The sequence below is a fragment of the Aphelocoma coerulescens genome (assembly GCF_041296385.1).
Source record: "Aphelocoma coerulescens isolate FSJ_1873_10779 chromosome Z unlocalized genomic scaffold, UR_Acoe_1.0 ChrZ, whole genome shotgun sequence".
Classification (NCBI taxonomy): domain Eukaryota; kingdom Metazoa; phylum Chordata; class Aves; order Passeriformes; family Corvidae; genus Aphelocoma; species Aphelocoma coerulescens.
Genome location: NW_027184085.1, coordinates 44,595,696 through 44,615,107, shown reverse-complemented (window position 1 = coordinate 44,615,107; position 19,412 = coordinate 44,595,696). Strand labels below are relative to the sequence as shown.

Below are 19,412 nucleotides of genomic sequence, written 5' to 3'. Positions count from 1 at the left end.
ATAGTAATGGTCAGGGTAGAGCTAATAATTCTAACTTAAGAAACTAAAAATGTATGTAGGAACAAGAGTGCCTGCCAGACACCTCTGTAGGGAACAGTCAGAAATCTCAAGGAACAGTGGTCCACAACAACAGAACAAGACCTTTACAACAATGTTTGGATACAGAAAGATGGTAGCTAGTGACCTGACACAGTCTGCTGAGCAGCTGGGCCAGGACCACACATAAGCAATTTAATCCAGCACCTCTTTTACTGAAAATGAATAACAAAACCTTAATAAATCAACAATTACTTATTGCTGTATTTGGGGTAATAAATTCTTTAGTTTATCAGTAGCTTGTGGCTTCCATAGCATGTTCTTTGAACAGTTTGCCTTTCAGTTACATCCCCTTTCTCTCCTGAACAATAAATTAGCATTCTTTTTTTTTTTTTAAAGGAAAAGAGGGGAAAAAGAGGATATATTACAATTTTTTCAAAGCAAAAGGAAAAATGCAACATCTTTTTGACATATATCTTAAAATAATATGAGGATAACTTTCTCTGCGTGTTAGATGCCTATGCATAAATAATAAAGAACGTTATGTTATTTACAGTGTTACACAATAAACTAAGAGCGTCTCATTTAACACAATATCCATAAAGACAGTAAATAATGAAAACATCCACGTATGTACAAGATGTATTTACAATAGAATAGAGAATTACAAGTGATGATAATTGGCCATGTTCTTTGTCTGCCCTTCTCTGCAGCATTTCATAGGTGCTTGTTTGTTTCTTACTAGAAGTAAGTCCCAGGTGATGGTAAGGAGCCACACTGCAGGGCCAAGAAGTGCTCAAAAGGCTGAGAGGTGTGTCCTTTGAGGAGACACCAGTTTGCTACCCTGGATGCTCAGGAAACTGCTTGCAATGTGTGTGAGAGAAGCAGGGAGATGCAGCACTGTTGTTTTGGAGTACTGGAAAGAAGGAGCTTTCCTGTTTCCCTGATAAAGGCAGTGATTGATCTCTTAAACCTGGGTGTGTTGGGGTGGCTCAAGTGAGGAAGGGAATAACTGGCCAAAACGAGGGAGTAGGCTTTTCTCTGTTACATGAGAACCTCTATGGAGCTGTAATGAGTTACACCCCTTAAACAAGCAGGCTGTACCAGATTGTGCACAACATAATCCAGCTATACACCCTTGAAAGAAGCCTTTTATCCTGGAATAATTCCTGCATATAAACACATACACAGGGAAAACTCATGGCTCAAATTAAATGACATGGAAATAAATCAGGACAATCTCAACAACTCTGCCACCACTGGAATATTTCTCCCCCTCTTCAAAGTATGTTTCTTCTTGCCATGACTTTCAGCCAAAAAGCTGGCAAGGATTACACAGTGATGGCTGAAGGATGTTGGGACAGCCTAGCTCAGAGGTCTGGATAATGAAGCAAATATCCCCAACAGGGGAGCTGGCCTTTTCCATAGGCACTTGCTGGCTCTGCTTCATGCTGCTGCAGCCTCCAGCTCCTTGGCCAGCAGGAGCTGGCTGCAGCCTGCCAGCAGCACCTGTGGCCAGGTAGACTCACTAACTTCTGGGTGTGGACCTGACTGATGTGAAACACCTGCACAATGTGATAAACACAAGCTGAGAGGTTGAGGGTCTGTGTCCTCCTCCTGCTTCTGTGCGTGCCAAGCCAGGGCAATTCCCCAACTCACTGCTGCATGAATTGTGCTGTAAGGCTGGGTTCTTCACAAAGATCTAAGGGCTTAGGCAGCCATATCCCCAATTGTATTTTCTTGTTCTTAGGTCTATGTGAAGTCTCCAGCCTAGTTTCATGGTTGCCCTATAACACACTGTGTATGTTCCGAGGGGGAGGAAGAGCAGGAACTGCACAGCATTTTGACTTCGAGGCACTGCAACAGAAGAGGTGTGGCTTTTTTCTCTAGACCTATACCAAATAAATCTCACATGCACAGCTCCCAAATATGGAATTGCTCCTTCATTTTGTACTGTCCCTCAATAACAACATTGTCAGTAGTCAAATAATCTACTCAACTTCAAGGTATGTTCCCTTTCCATTCTGATTAATCTGTCTGGGCTGTTACAGATATTTCAATGAGAGCTCGCCTTGTGGGTGATATATACTGGAGGAGTTTACAAAAGACCTGTGTTATAATCTCTATTCTGCCACTAAGATGGGTGATTTTGGGGCAAATCACTTGTTTCTCTGCCATTCTTTTTCTGTCTCATCTGTTCTACAAGGTCTTTGCAGTATCAGAGGCCTTCCTGAAAGGACAGATATTCAAGAAATTTCTGCCCCCAGAAACTCAACAGTGCAAATCTTTTGGACACTCATGGCCTTCATTAGGAAAGCCCACCTGGCCCTCTGTACTACTGAGCTGCAGAGTTACCAGAGAGGTGACTATTCTGCTGCATGGGATTGCAGATAAATAGGCATGACAAAAGGGATGAAAATGAGAATATGGTAGAATTTGTAGAGAGCTTTTGTTTCAGTCTGCAAAGGCAAAGTGTGTTCAAGTACATGACAGCTAGGGAAAAATGGCAAAGGGGACTTAAGTCCAGACAGCATGTATTTGCCATCTCCCATAGATTTCTCAAATAAGCAGTGCCATTTCAGCCACCACATAGCCCAAAGCTGTGCTAGTTTCCTAGCCTTTCGGTTCTACCACTAACATCCTAGTGGACAACTTTGTTTCCTATACTAAGGTTTTTTTTGTTCTTTCTCTGCTGAATCTGGTGTTCAGGTAGACTCATGTGTGTTCTTACTAATGTGATATGGTTATTATTTATACAGTGAGGAACTCACTGATTTTTGTCATCCTGGCAAAGAGCTTCTTTTGCTATACTTTGCTTTCAGGTCTCAAATCAAAAGGACACCTTGTTCAGCAAAATTCTTAGGCACATGCTTAACTTTTTGCATGTGCTGGATGTGTCAATGACAGTCTAGCACATGCTGAAGGTAACTTTTGCTGGGATTAGCATAAGCATATGCTTGAACAATTTACTGAGTTGGGACTTTAGTTCCTCAGGTTTGCATCTCACAAAATTTCCTTGATGTATTTCTTTTCATTTAACTAGGACCAGAATGTGGCCCAAAGGATGAGTGTAGTTTGGCTGAAATTCTTTTTCTCTTGACAGGGCTCTTGTTTAGAGCTCAGTAATACCTGTAAAACATATGTTCTCATTTTCAGAATCCCCAGAGTCTAGGAAAAACATTTGTTTTCCACATCAATCCTGAGTCAATGCTGTGCCAACTGAACACACAACAAAAAATCAAAAGTATAGAAGAGGCAGAGTGACCCTGACTAAACTGATAGGAATTCAGTGCAAAAGAGGCCATTTGCTTCTGTCTGTATGGATGCATCTGCTCCAGCACTGACAGCATCCTTGTTCATTACTAGTCAGTGACTCCAAGACTGTCACTGGCTATACAAACACTGATATCAAATAGTCACACATGGGTTACTATGGCTGTAACCCACAGGGTGTGCTTGCCTTCATAAATGGGCTCTGCATCAGCCTTGCCTCTCTCAACCCAAGTAATGGAGTCAATAAAGGTGAGTGGAAATAAACTCCATACATTTGCTTTGTCCTTCCTATGTGCCTATACTTTTTAACCATTCAGCAGATCAAGTTCTTCCCTGAAAGGCCTTTCAGTGTCCAAGAGTAAGCCTTACTCCAACAGCAACTCTAACAAGATATTGCTAGAAGCTTGTCAGGGTTCTTTCTGAGGAAGAGAAAAAGGGGAAGAAAATTGAGGGGAAACACAAGAATAAATCATGTATTAGAAATCAACATTAAAAAATAGAGGTGAAAACTGATTGCACTTTTATTAGTGGCATTTGTTTTCCAGCTAGATGTCTTCCTTGCTTGGTTACAGATATCTATTATATTTGCCCCATTAACATAAACTAATATAAATGCTTTCTTTTTTTTTTCTTCTTTTTTTTTTTCTTTTTTTTTTCTTTTTTGTTTAAATAGAGTATTGGGTTCAAAGCCTCAGCTAACTTAAACCCATTTCCTAAGGGATAACTAGAACAATTCATATCTGGAAAATAATGAAATGGCAGCTCCTAGTGATTACAAGCTGACCTCTGATTAATAATATATTTGGTTTAAAATCACAGTATTACTTTCTTTCTATAAGTAACATTATTTAATGCAGGTTGGCGCTTTTTTTTTGTTTGTATGTTTTTTGTTATCCTGCTGTAATTAATAGTAGCATGCTGTTGGATCTACTATTATCCCAGTGCTCAAAGAAGCAAACCTTTTGGCTGGCAGAGAGCAGACAAAACTCATCTCATAGACGGAAAGCAAATAAAAGTTCTCATAGAAGAAAATTTTTTTGTTGGGTTTTTTTTTTTACTTTTTTATCTTTTTTTTTTTTTTTTTAAGTTTTTTTTTTTTCTTTCTGACTCTGTGTGTGTGTATATGTGTGTTTTTCTGGTGGAGTAGGGTGGGAGTGCCATTACAGGGCTTTCTGATTTGGGGATTCTACAGCAAGCAACCAGAGGGACTTCTGCAATTCTTGCAAATCATACATCCAGTCATTATAATGCAGTGCACAAAAAAGCTAGGACAACTGAGGGCTAAAAGGTTTTGCAAAATACTATGGGACAGCCATCATTGTAACTGTACAAAACTTGCTCTCAACTTAACATAACATAAAGGCACCATTGATATCTTTCCCCATTTTTGAAATACTGTAAAAAATTGCTACATATGGCACATAACACATTTGTACATACGTATATTTAATTTATAAAAGTTTTTTTTCCTCTCCTGTTTTCTATCAGCGGAATTGCTAAAATAAAATAAATTGTTTAATTTAAAGGTGGAATACTTCATTATATAAAATAAAGTTTTACATGTGAATCTATGTGTTTTATGTTTTATACAGCAATAGGGTCTTGGTTAGCTATCACACTGGACAACCTTGCTTGCAACTCTTCTGGTGTGGAGAAGCGATTTGCCGGGTTAGTCCTGGTTTCAGCCAGCCGGAAGGCAGCGGCCGGCTCCAGACTGGTCGCCCCGGGGTTCGGTATGCTCAGGAATGGTGTATCCTCGCCTATTCGTTCATCTTCGGTTTCGGTCTCAGAGCTGCTGCTCTCAGAGCTTGTGTCAGAGTCCACTTCCACCCTGCTGGAAATGTGGCCATTGGGCTTTGTTCTTTTGACCCTCCGGCTGTTGCTGAGTTTCTTTGGAGGCTCCTGTGCTGGTTCGTACTCCTGCGTGGTCTCGTACTCCTCATCCTCCACGATCCGCAGAGGGCTTGGTGGCAGGCTGTTGCTCTCATGGGTGGCATTGTGTTGAAAGGAGTTGAATTGCTGAAGATGGTGGTCATACTTCTCATGTAGCTGCAGTGGAGTCACCAGGAGCAGTGGTCGCTCCTCTTCTATGAAGGGACTCACCGCCACTGAAGGGATCGAGACGGTCAAGCTGGAAGCCGGTGGTGACATTGTGGAGGGGCGGGACTTGGGAGAAGTTGGAGTGTGAAAATCAACAGGTGACATGCGAGCTGGCGTGGTCATAGCTGAGACATACCTGAAGGAAAGAGATGGGGAAAGGTTGCGAGCACAGGAGCAGTGGTGACCTGTGAACACAGCAGCTCATGTGGACTGGGAGAGAAATGGCAGGGATCCCTTAAGATCCCCAGCATCCTCACACAGGGCTACTTAGGAAACTTTCCTGTTGCTATTAATCCTATAAACTGCTGACTTCTGGGACTTTGGGCAAAAACATTTGAAAGCAGGAGGAGCGCAGCAAAACTCTGAGATCCCAGCCATGGAGATGCTGTAAATTTTTTGCCAGAATAACTTTCTGGAATGAATCCAGGAATGGGATTCAGAGACAGACAGGCTGCCAGAAACAAAATGCATTTGCAAGTATTTTCTCAAAATACAAACAGCTGCTGCACTTCTGGAAGGATTTGACCAGAATCTGGGGTATATGCAAACAGACAGGGGAAAGAAAGGAAGGGAACTGAAGGACAGTCCTCTTGGGGCTTCACCCTCTTCTGGCAACCAGACTGTCTCAGGCTAAGGAGGAAAGTAATGTTTGGAAAAAATCTAGAGCCAGATTCTGCTAATTTTAATCACCAAGGTTAGTCAGAGAAGCATTTGTAGCACCATCCCAGGAATTTTGTGCTGTTGCACTCCTTGGGTGTTAATTACCCTGGCTGGTAGGTCTATCTGCAAAGAAACACAGAGTATCATTTGTCCTCATATGGGAACAAATGCTGAAAGACAGCATTGTCTGGCCCAGTGTCCATGATTTCGCTGCAAAATCTGTCCCTGTTCCTGCGGGAGGGGTAGTGGTCAGAAGTGATTTCTGAGAATGAAGCTCAATTGTCATTACAGAGTTTGTCCCAAAGAAACAGAACAAAAAATGTAAGACTCTCAACTGGTTTGAATCAGTAGACATGCTATGAGGTCATGTGGATTCACGCCAGGTGAGCATCTGCCTAAAATCACTTGATCAAAAGCACAGTGCCCAACGTGGTCTGGCTTTGCTTTTATTCTTATCCTAAATTCACCTGCCCGAATTTCATCTGTGTTCAAAGTTAAAATCTTTCTAAGCTCCATCTCCTACACAGGCCCATTGAGAAAAGCTACATGTCTATGATTGAAGCAGTTACTTAGTTTTTCATTAGTGGTTTATTTTTCTGAGCCTGAATTTACCAAAATAAATCTGAACCCAGCTTTCTTATCCAATCCTGACTCAGTTGCACATATTACACTTGACAAAAATGGAGTTATGGGAAAAAAGAGAAAATGGGAGACTCTGGACAGGTGTGCAGTAGCGTAAATTGATTTCACTAGAGGCACATTGATTGCACATTGATTTACATGAACTGAGGAGCAAGAGAAAGGAAAAAAAACAAACCTGGAGTTATGCATGGGAATTCATCAAGCTGGTTGAGCAAAGGGCAATAAATAGGTCTGTCCATTGGATGAACTAAATAAGTTTTTCTCCTTCCATGAGTGAGCTTTTAATCCCTTTCACATTTTTAAATAGGTATTGTCTGAAAAACTGAAGCCTTTCTACTTTCCCAGCTGGTACAGTGTTGGGTATACACCTTCATGACATACTGGATTTTAGCTAAACTGGTTCTGTTAATGCATTGAGTTGGTTAGATGTGTTCAGTGTACTGTGCATGCTTCCAACAGTATCAAGTTACTCATACTTGAGTGTTGTGCATTCACACATTTCTGCTGTATTCCCCCACACCATAACAGGGCAGTGCTAACTAGCTGCTGTCTGCGATCTGAGGCTCGGGAGCTGATCTCATGCAGCTCTAGCCCATCCTGAAAGGAAGGTTAAAAGGTGATTGATTTATCCAGCTTCATGGCCAACTATGCTGGCTCAGTGAAAGGGGATCAGAGTGTATACATGGCCATCCAGCAAGCATTAACTAGTTATATGCTGCCAGCTTCATCATACAGTCCAGCCTTTTGTGCAGAGATGGTGTTTTTTGATCTTCTTTCCTGTAAGACAGCTAAGGACAGCCAAGATAAAACTGCTTGTGCCCTCTGCTTGTGTACATAGGTGGCAGGGCATGGGATCCAGCAGATGAATAGGGTAATGCAAAAGAACCCCTCGTAATGTCTGTTCAATTTCATTTGAAATTTGAGGGAGTACAGCCTTGATCTACCAGTTCACAGTACAGCAACATCTGATGGCTTCAGGAAGTAATCTGTCAGCTCCTACATTCCTTTATGTTTCTGAGTAATTTTTAGTTCCAAATAACTCTCATTTTCTCCCTTACATACACACACACACAATCCATCTCAGAAACAATTGGCTGTGTATTTCCTGCTTGCTAAAAATAGATGAGGCCTGCAATTAATGCCCAGGGAACTATCATCTCCCATGTTCCAAATTTCTGATCGCTTCAGGCACAGGCTAGGCTGTCAATGCCTGATGAATTATTACAGAAATGTTGCTGCTTTTGACCTATTGTACAACCTTCAAGAGACACAATAATTGATGAAATGCCTTCTTTCTTCTCAGAGAAACAAAAAAGAATATGCTCCTCCCTGCTCCCCTCCCCCCCCCCCAATGAAATCTAAACAGTTCATATTAGAATGATGTTTTGGGTGTCCCATGCAATGCAGGCAGACAGCAAGAATGGTCTTCACTTCCCGCATGCAGATGCCCAAATACACCAAGCTCTAATACTCACCATTGGCAGGCGTGTGGCCATGCATCCTGCTCGGTTCCCAGGCAGGAGACAACATGGTATTTACTGTTACAGGTCCTGATCCAGCAAAGCACTTAAGCACATGCTGAGCTCTACCCATGTGAGTAATCTTGCTGATTTCAGTGGGCCTACTTGCACGATTAAAAGATAATCTTGTCAAAGTGCTCTGCTGAATTGGAGCCATGGCTGTTTATGTCATGTGAGCCCTGTATCTTCAAATTAAACTCCATGGTTAATAACACGTAACTTTTAACAAGAAAGCTACTTTATTATCCTTGGTGGTACCACACTCAGGATCCTTCCTCAGTGAGCCCTCTTCCTGCTGCTAAGCAGTTTGTGTGGCAGAGTGAGTACCACAGAAATGGCATTTGCTGTACTTGCACATTTATTTTTCTGAAAACCACAATTTACACAACTCAGTATCCTTAGGGACTGTCTGGCTGCATTTCTGACATCATGGACACCCTACAATGCCAAATCCCTTGTGATTTTGAAGTGCTCAGAGAATTGGTCCATAACCTTTTGCTTTCCTTTTCTTCTGCCTACGATTCCTGGGAGCAATGCTCTCTTTAAATGTCTTGCTTCTCAGTCTTCCTTTTGCTGTTCTGGGGCCATCTTGAAGTAAAACGCTAGTCTAAGCCTGAGAAGGATTTTTTCAGTAAGTGTTTTTGCAACTGATGCACTTCTAGGCAGACCTTAGGAACTGATGAACCAGCCTTTTCAGAAAAAAAGTTACTTGGTTGGAAAACTCCTGGCCAGCTTCATTTATAACTATTCCTGATTTAATAATGACCTGAGTCCTTCTGGCTTGCACTTTGTGTTCCTTGCTTTCATTTAATAAAAGGTTAAGGGGAATTTTTAAAGGGTTTAGGAGCTGGAATACTCCAGAAAGTAGGTGGTGGCATAATTTCTATACTGCTTAGGAGTCCTTAGTGCCCTCCGTCTGTGGATCAATACATTACTTTCTCACCACAAAATCTCTCAGTTTTCTCACTTGCATCTTCTAAGAAATTGGTAATTGGGCAAAATTCTGCTTATACATTACAATGGAAATTTCTGACTAATTACTCCAATGGAGCTTTTCCAAGTGTGAACTGCTGGCTAATGGGACTAAATCCAGTAGAGGCAAGAAGGGCAGAAATGCTTTTGGTAGGCTTTAAACTACTACTAGCTCTCCACCTTTATGAATAAGGAGATATATGCCCTACATGAAGAGCTGCACTGTTGCATTTTCTCCTTTGCCCCCAAGCTTTGAAACCATCTGGGAAAACACCAGGCCTTGCCAACTGAAAGCAGTGAGGTGGTGTGTCCTACCTTTCACTGTGAGGGGAGTCTCGGTAGGAATCGGGGGTCTCTCTCGCATGCCGGAGGAAGCTGCTGCCTTCCCGGGGCCCGCCGATGCCATTGAGGCGGCCCCGGGGCCCTGCTGGGCTGGTGTGCCTGCTGTTCTCCATGGAAGAGCTGATGAGCACCGAGTGGCTTTCAGAGAGGATGCTTTCAGTGTGGCCGTTACTCCAGCTGGAGAGCAGCAACCAAGAAAAGAGAAAGGAGGAGTGTGAGAGTGGGCTTTGGTGGCAAATGCATACGAGCAAAAGCTTACCCAGTAAAAGGAGGGTTCTGTTGTCACTCAGGATCTGCAGCATAACCTTTGGGTTGGTAACTGGGGTTGCAGAGTTTAGTGAATTGTATGAACCCACAGGCATCAAGGTCATTTTGCATGTATTGATAAAAGGAGAGGGAAGGAGGGCTTTCCAGTCATCAGAACTGTCACTGATTTAGCAATTTGCATATACTAAAATTCACTGTGACAGTATTGGAATGCCATTCAGACAATAAAGGTCTTTGTAAATGCCTGTGAAGATAATTAGTTAGGTGATATGACATCAAATACCATTAGTCTTAAAATGAAAACACTATGAAAGGAGCATAAATCTTCCCTGGTTTGTGGTTTTACACATCTTTTTGGTTTTGCAACAGCAACGGATCAGATATTACAGCTGCCATTTGCGCCTTCTACCTCCAGTACCTGTGGCTAGGTGTCTGGGTGACTGTCACAGAGTGATGTGTTGTTGAGGTGTAGTGGCTTGTAGAAAACGAGGTCTCTGTTTCTCGCTCGATGACATGCTCACTGGAGATTACATTTTTCGAAACGTACTGCTGAAAAAACCCAGACAAACCTCAGGTTTACAAACTGTAACTCACAGCACATTTGTATACATAATTGCCAATTCCTCCTTCCCAGATTTCAGTCTTTTACATGTGGCAAAGCACAAATTTTTTCACTTAAATACATGCAGAAACCATACCAACACACATACTGGCACATCCATATACACCTCTGTGTACATAGTCTCAAAATAGGAGGAGACAAATGAGGAAAGTAGCAAAGGTCTGCATCCCAATCAAGCTATAAAAACATATCTAAAAAGGGAATGAGAAGTCCCAGTAGACAGAGATGTGGGAAGGCAATGGCCCTTTACCATCAAATACACCAAAAATACTACTCTCTGATGGAGGAGACGGCAGTAGTTTGCGGTAGCAATTTTTTCTATGTGGAGAAAGCCAAGAGAAATCAGTCACCAGCCTCCAGCAGGTAGATGTTTAAAAGCTGTGGAGTGAGCTTTCCTGTGGCACTGGCAGCCTAGGCTGAAACATGGGCAGTGAAACCTACATTCACCAGCTGGACGTTATCTGGCGGTGGGTTGGGGTGGTGCGGCCCGTTGGCCATGTTCATCACGTTGTTCCTTTCCGAGCGCAGGCTCTGCCGAAGGCGGTCATGCAACTTTTTCCTCTGCTTCCTGTGCACGAAACACGGAAATGATTTTAATAGACAAAAGGAAAGCAGCTGCACCTTTCAGCATATTGATATTGGTGATAATAATATAACATCATTTTTTTTGCCAGAATTTTCTCCACTGCTGCTAGAGCTCAGAGTAACTCTGAAAACCACAGGTCTAATTGCAGCTGGAGCTGTGGGGACCTGCACAGAGGGAAGGATATTTGGGATCCCTTCCAGGAGTCAGCAGGACACAGAGGGATGGGAATAAGTGAGAGGAAAAGGGAAGCTATTTCTAAGCAATGCCCTGTCTCAGGAGGATCAGAAAGGAGGGGGGAGAGATTTTAACCCAATCACCTTGACACCCTCACAAGGGCCAAGGCAAGGTTTCTGACAGCCCATCGAGTTTTGCCTCTCTGTTCATCGCATGAAGCTGAGGTGTCTGTGCCTCAGGGCTTGCGCTTGCAGACACTGGAACACGGTCTTTGTGATGTGGCAGTTACACATTTTTTTGGTGGGATTCATCCCTTACCTCAACAGTGTACTTCAAATACATAAATGTGTTAAAGAAGTGAAGACCGCAGAGGAAGCCTCAGAAATCCAAAGTGAGAATATATGAGACAGGCCTGAGCCTGCAGACTTCCTGGCAGCTCTGGAAGGTTTTGTTTCAGCAACATCAGATTTGCTCTGGAACCTAGTGATTACCAGGTGGATGCCACGGCTGCTAATGCATTTAGTAGAACTACCCATGTACTAATGATATGATCTCCGGCTGACTTTGATGCTTCTACTGTTTCCTGTCCTTAGCTGCTGTTTCCCCACTTGCTAATAACATGTAAGTCTTTTGAGGAGTGGCTGCAGGAGCTGGGGCTGTGTAGCCTGGAGAAAAGGAGGCTCAGGGGTGACCTTATCACTCTCTACAACCACCTGAAAGGAGGCTGTAGCCAGGTGAGTATTGGCCTCTTCTCCCAGGCAAGTAGCAACAGGACAAGAAGAAATGGTCTCAAGCTATGCCAGGAGAGGTTCAGGTTGGACATCAGGAGGCATTTCTTCATGTAAAGAGTTATTAAGGTTTGGACTGCCCAGGGGTGTGGTGGAGTCACTATCCTTGGGGGTATTCAAGAAATGGTCATGGCACTTAGTGACATGGTCGAGTTGATAAGGTGGTGGCCAGTCAAAGGTTGGACACAATCTCAAAGGTCTTTTCCAGCCTAAATGATTCCAAGATTCTGTAATCCTTCCAGCCCTCCTCAGAAGAAATTTTCGGAAGATCGTTACAAGCTATCAGCAACAAAACTTACAGCATAGTAAAACCTGGCACTGTGAAGGCTATGCAGAACACACTAAATAGAACACCAAAATAAATAACCAGAGAAAGGGCTATTCAATTTCAGGCTTAATTTATCAATATTACCCAGTTTTCTCTCATTACATTGGAGAACTTCCACCATACTGTCACAGAATCCAGGGCAGTGAAGGGAGGATGCAGGCTCCAACACACTGTGGAATGCATATGACTTTGGCTGTGGCAAAATCTAAAATACTTAAAACTCCCTATGCCGTATGCAGAAGTGCAGATAGTGTTGGCAGGGTAGGACAGCATAAGATATAACTATTTTCAATCCTGTTTTGAACTCAAGGGGACTCTTTCAAGCATTACAAAAAGGAGGAGTGAGGGAGGGCAATAAATATGCTGAAGCTTGACAGCCATGAATGCTTAAAAGCAATGAAAACATGACTTTACACAAAGTGTTTTATGTATTTTCTCTGTGTGTATGTGCCTGGATAGTGGAAAATGCTTACTTTATGTCACATCACATGAACGGCATACGCAGATACATCTGTCTTGGAAATGCTCCTGTCTCAGAAGGATACAGTCTGTGATCCATGTGGATTTTGTGCTTTGAGGACAACCAGGCATCATCTTAGGACAAGTAAGTAGTTGAGGTATATAGAGAATGCAGTGCCAGGAGACATTTGAACTACCAAAAGACCTGCTGGGCTGAGAAGCAACATGCAAGCAAGGTTTCAACTCGATTTCACAGCTCCCCTTCATGAGACTCTGGAGACCTTGGGAGCTGAGAGCAACCTGAATTCCTTTACATGGTAGAGAAAGGGAGTTCTAGAAGGAGTTTGTCTACTACAGGACTGAAATCCTGGCACATGTAACCTGGGAATCCATCCCCAGAAAACTGCATTACTTCCCACCTTCAGTGACCAATGCATTTGAATTTGCATGCTTCTATCTGTGCTATTCATGCTCTAGTAAAAGGACACTAAAAAAAAAGAAATTACTCCACAAAACTGAGAAGAAAGAATAATGGGAAAGTTAGTGTGTACTTCACTTAAGAAGCTTTCTTCTTCATGTAAATGATTTACAAATAAAGTACCTTTGAAATAAGACTCAGTGTCTGAAGATACTGCCTTGGCAATTGATCAGCAGTATTTTTTGCAAGGAGACCAACAAAATCTAAGCTACTACATCGGTTGTTCTCCTAACACCACTCCAGGATTTCTCTTGGTTCTGAGTTTTCCCCTATTTAGGGAAAGCAGCATATGCAAATCACCTCACAGATAACAGTCTGGCATCACTGCTGCATTTGGAGGGCCATATCCTGGCATGGCCCTCTCACCAGCTGTGTTTGAAAACACTTAGCTTTTGGTTCACAGTGGTTGCTGATGTCTGGGGCAAAAAAACCATCCAGACCTCTGATGGATTCTGGGGGGTCTTTATGCAGAAAACCATACTTCAGGATCCTGACTAAATGTTTGTTGAAATACATGGGGATGTGATTTCTAAAAGCAGTAATTGATCTGATTTTTTATTACTGTTTCAGTTGTTCCCCACTGACCACTGGCACAAGGTTATGGGTGGGAGCAGTTGTGTGTATGTGTTTGGACTCACTGAGAGGGACAAATGATCTCTCTCCTCCCCCGCTGTTAACACATCCATTACTGGAGGGGCTACAACAAAAAACAACAGTCCAACTGCCAATCAAGCCTTGAAACAGTAAATCACGTTTATACAAATGTGGAGTATTTATGATAAGGGTTTTCTGTGTTTTGGTGGGGAGATTTATAAGAGCAGACAGAAGTTTTGGCAGCAGCAATTCTGCTGATGTTCTGTGTAATTTATGGTCCAGAGTGCCTCATGCATGTTTGAGAGTCATGCCCAGTAATTTAGAGACTCACAGAATGCATTTAAATGCCTACTTTTGCATTGAGAGCACTTTTGTGTTCAATTTTTTGGCCTTTTATGTATAGTAGCTTTTAGCATCATTAATCGTGTCTCAAGTACAAACAAATTAGGCTTATACATAAAATTTACTGCTGGAGAGCAACAGGATTCCAATGTTAGAGTTTGTTCCTTTTCAGCTGGGGAAACCAGCTGAAATGGGCAATAGAAAAACAAACAAACAAACAAACAAAGGCAAAAAATTGCCAAAAAGACTGAGAAACCTTTCAGATACCTGTCTTATTTTTGCACTGCTGATGGACGTGGAGACCTGCATTCATCTGGCTTGGACCAGAGCACCCTGGTCACAGGTTTGTCTCTTAAGCTCACCTCTAGAGAAACCCAGATGCAACCTTATGCCCAGAGAAGCTACAGTCAACTGGGAAGGCCCTGACCAACAACCACAGATATAAAATAGAAGAGAAAAGTTTACTTGGTTTTGCAGTAGGCCACCACACACATGATGCCAACTACTAGAAGAGCAATGCAAATGCCAGTTATGGTCAGCACCCGTTTCTGGTACAGTTCCTCAGCTTCTAGAAAGGGACAAAAACAGAGAAAGTCACAACATGGAGGATGGCTAGACAAGGAGCACACAACAGCTGTCATGCTACAAACCACTGCACAGAGTCACACAGCCACACCGAGACACAGCCACCACACTTCAGGCAGACTCATTATTGACTGCAAGGAGAACACGACTACACCACAAACTATTAACACAATACTAGGGATAACAACAATTACAGTCAAAAGTCACTTTTTTTTTTTTAAAGCCAACGAGAATAATATCTAAGAAACAACTTCACAGTTGACAAACACAGCATTTGCTGGAAATAAAAATGCACTATGTTAAGGCAATAACGTGAATTTGCAAATGCTTTGGAAGTTTTGCAAAGACAGCTGGAATGAAAGCCATTTTTATAGGTCTTATGAGAAATTTATTTTCTTATTATCTTTTTTGGATTGTTTTCATATCCAACATCCCTCTGGTCCCATGTCAACTTATATCTCAGCTGTCTTTACAGGAGAGATTTCAAAATACTCTTCTACATTTGAGACATGAGCTTGGCTTGTAATTATATCACCAATGGAAATGAAGACAGGTTTTGAGCTCTGGTCATAAAATTCAGACTCTTTCTCCAGTGCTCCTCCTAAAACACAGCAGAATCAGTGACCAGCAGTGCCTTGTGTGAGAGAAATGCAGAGTTTCAACTTGTATCCCTTTGTGACCAACAAAGGAATTCTCTATCTAGGGTGGCAGCCTGCTCAGTGATGACAGCTTGTTACCGATCTCATTCATCGGAGATATTTCATTTTTATAAAGGTGTTAGTAGCACTGCTAATGTTTGGGCTGGAGCTACTGATGCTTTCCAGCCTCGCTCATGCTTGGCAGAGAGCATTGCTGAGTGCTCTGCTGGGGAAATGTTACGTAAGGAGCTCTGAAACAGAGGCGCATTCTGTGTTGACGCTTTACAGATGTGGATTTGTGTTCCTGCTGTTAGGAAAAAATGGATGTCTAACTTTAGTCAAGTCTTATTTTTGAGTAAGCAGACAGACCAATAGTGATCTACAATATCGACCACAGTCAGAATACCAGCAGGTGATTAAAAATAAATGAATGAATTAGAGCTGCACAGCTTTGCACTACCTTTGGGATAAATGCCAGCATTATTCCTGCTGGAAGGGATTTACATCTGGGGCTGGTACAGAGCTGCACAATGGTCTCTCACATGTGCCATATGTCCCTGTCCAAATGATGTGTTGTCATAAATGACACACCAGTTCAAGGGAAAATACTCCTTACTGAACAGGGAGCCTTCCCTCTAATGTGCTTCCTGAGCTTGTCTGTTTTGTTTTAAAGTTGCTGTGGGCAAGTGGCAAATACTCCATGCAACAAACTAAAAATCAAAAATAAATCTTAATTTCTCTGATACAATGCACTACACCATGGAACAAATTTATCTTACAAGCCAAACCCACTGTAAACCAAACACCAGCAAACAGGTCATGAGCACTGTCAGACAAAATTAATAGCAGTAATTATTAACAAAGTGGGGGAAGGGGAGAGAAGAAGTGAGTTTGGTAAAACTAGGATGCTGCAAAAATGTATTAAAGAAAAATAAATACAACTCCAAAAACAGAAGGTCAAAAAAGAGAAGAAAGAAAGGGCTGAAACTCCAACCAAACCAAACCAGGACAAAGAAAAAGAGGAAGGTGAAATATAGGGAAAGACTGGAAAAAAGGGTAGAGAAGTCAACTGCAGGCCTGGCACAGCATGCTTGGAACTGGAAAAAAACAGAAAGAAATGCTTGGGAAAAAAAAAAAGGTTGAAGCAGAGTGTGAAGGGATTTCTCATACAGCATAACTCCTCACCTAGGCTAGTTAGTGGCACTTGATCCCCTTCCCATTTTTGCCCCTTCTGAAAGCGCTTATTAGTTAGCCATGGAAATGGTGTATTACGAGGATGTCACAGGAAACAGGAGAATTGTGCTAAGCAATTTAGGGGCTAATTTGAAATGCTTTGAATTATTATTATTTTTTTTTTAATTGTCATGCTGTCAGCTGTTAGCTTATGAAAGCAAAATGAATGATGACATATCAACCCGTTTTTTTTGGAGGGCAAGGGAGAGGAAATAGAAGATTAATTAACAGTGGACACCCTGCTCAGTTTTTCCCTGAAGGAAAAATTGCACTGACTCCAGGAGGTTTGCTACAGGCTGAGGCTGTTGCAAGATGAGCTGAGCAGCTGGCTGGTGATGGCCTGATTGAGTTTGCCAGTGGGCTGAGGCTTGTTGCTTGGGGTGTTTCTGGGTGCTCACTCACTGCAGGGGATGGGGCATGCAGCCCTGAGCAATGCTCCCTAGCACCAGCACGTCTTCTGGGACTACAGGTCTTGACAGGCATGGGATATTAAACCCCTGGATCTGCTAGTATAACCTCAGTTCCCTTTGTGCCCTTTGAAACAAGGCCCTAAGGACAATACAGCTTGGCACAGTGTGCATGAACGGTGGTGCTGCCATGCCTTCCCTCAAATTCTGGGGGCAAGGTCTGCCTAGGAAGGCACATGCACCTGGGCATGTCATGCCCAGCAAACCAGCACGCTCTCATGTAAACCTGGCCATGCTCCTGGCTGACGGGGGACAGCAGGGGCCAAATGGGGGATGCCCTGCTGTTCTGCAGGGGCCAGTGTGGGTGACAGGGGATACTGGCAGCTCGGACAGGACTGGGATCCTGATCAAGACTCTGCAGATGGCATGGTACCTCAAAGAGAAGCCTTGGACTCTCTGTTTAAGGCCAAGAAGAGTTTTGCAAAGAACTCCTGTGGGGCACTTGTGGTTATACTACATCTTGCCCCAAAACTACCTTCTCTCCCTGACCATGTTAACATTTACAGAGTCTGTTAGTGACATCCAGATAAATAATACATGCTGATCAAACTATCTTGAAAAAAATTTATAGCAGCCTTGCAGGAAAGTCTGTAAAGAATTGTATGTGCAGCGAGAATTTAGAAAGATTTTAGCCTGTTAAGTATTAAAAATAATTTCAATAATTTTTCCCCCTAGAGGACGATATGAAAATCAAATCAATGTAAGACTTAAGATATTAAATGTGCAGCCTTTCAAATATGCATATTATGCAATTAATTTCACATCACTCTTGTTTATACACAACTGATGATACATAAGGTCTTAAATTTGCTCTGTTTTAAAGTTTTTCTTCTTACAGATTGCTAGGGATTTTTAAAAGAATTTAATTCCAAGAGATTGTTCTGCTGATGTAATTTCATATATAAAGCAAAATTTGCAGGTCAGTTTTTGACAGGATTTTAATTTAACTCCTCATGTGTTAATGTAGCCATATATCTTCCACTACAATCTAATATTTATGTGTGGGAACTAATGCTACCTTAGGATAATAATAAAAACAAAAATAAGCTGGGTTGTGAGTGATTTTTTAAATTTGGGCTCGTAATAGATTTTCCATAGTTCACAGCTTAAGCTAATGACATGTTGTGGGGGCATTTTTAATAAGAATGTGAACTAGAACTTCCTCATCATCTGTTTTTTGTCATTTACCAACAATTATAGGAAATTCCAAACTAAAACTGACCTGAATTTCAAGTTAGCCTATTCAAGAAATGCATTATTTGTACCCCCAAATACAAACAGCTAGTTAGATGAGTACAGTCTATTCACGACTAAGACTTAAAAGATCTATTTCCACTATATTTAAAGCTGAAATATGAAAATAGTACCCACTGCCAATGTTCTTGTTTAGTTTTAGAAATATTGAATATATATATGCTGACTTGAGGATCTGGAGTCTAGCTGTAAACTTCTATTTAAATTCCTAAATAACTTTCAGTCCACTTTGAATTTACAGACCTGGAAAGGAATGTATATATGCATATCATTTACATATATTTATAGGCAACTGATATACACATAATGTGTAACCACCTAGATGTGGGTTTAGACATAAAACTTCACTTGAAAATCAGTGCTCAACACTGCAAATTTGCATAATTTTAAGTGGTCATAAGTTTCTCTTTTTTAATACACTAGTTAGTAATTTTGCCTAAAACGTACAGTGTTTCCAAAACCTGGCAACCCTAGAAGAACTCACCAAAAACAGATGTCAAAACTAATCAAAACTATACAGCAGAAAAAGGAATGTACACTATGTTATGATCACTTCAGTAATTCCTAGAACTCCTTAAGTCTGGAATATCCTCTCACTATTACCATTTTAGTGAACTGATCTCCACTAACACTTTGACAAGGGTTGTTGTTATAGCTGTATGATCCCTTCTAAAGCATAAAGAAATTGGTTAGGAATTGAAAAGGGGAGGTGTAGAAAAAAAAAATAAAAAGGGGTTTATCTCTCAGGGTCTAGAATCTGCAGGCTAAAAGGAATGATTGGTCCATACCCATAAATTCAATCCCAAGATGCTCTGCCAATGCAGAAAGTTGTCAAAAAAAAAGAAAGAAAAAGGAAAAAGTTTCAGAAAAGAGCAATACACTGTACTTAAAAATAAATTACATATGAGAATTACAGCTATTCTGTGTCCGCACATGAAACAGGACAAGGGGACGCATGGTTACATGGGTGGTGCTCAAGTGCACCTTTCTTAGCTATGTGACCAGACATTCTGCAAGGCTTATACACAAAAATATGTATACATGGCGGGGCA

At 41.8% G+C, this 19,412-nt stretch overlaps 1 protein-coding gene across 6 annotated transcripts in view; it reads right to left on the bottom strand.

Annotated features, from left to right (window-relative positions):
- Positions 1-2,035: 2,035 nt before the first annotated feature.
- The window catches only part of NRG1 (neuregulin 1), a 183,112-nt gene continuing 165,735 nt past the window's right edge, over positions 2,036-19,412 (bottom strand). For 4 of the 6 annotated variants that reach the window (XM_069001467.1, XM_069001471.1, XM_069001472.1 and 1 more), the window contains 5 exons: positions 14,649-14,751; positions 10,876-11,002; positions 10,231-10,361; positions 9,519-9,722; positions 2,036-5,545 (listed from right to left, as the gene is read on the bottom strand). In XM_069001467.1, the coding sequence (XP_068857568.1) occupies positions 4,894-5,545; positions 9,519-9,722; positions 10,231-10,361; positions 10,876-11,002; positions 14,649-14,751 (1,217 nt within the window). In that variant the 3' untranslated portion in view covers positions 2,036-4,893. Of the gene's footprint in view, positions 5,546-9,518; positions 9,723-10,230; positions 10,362-10,875; positions 11,003-14,648; positions 14,752-19,148; positions 19,173-19,412 lie in introns of all 6 variants that reach the window. The other 2 variants (XM_069001469.1, XM_069001470.1) reach the window with 1 other exon arrangement.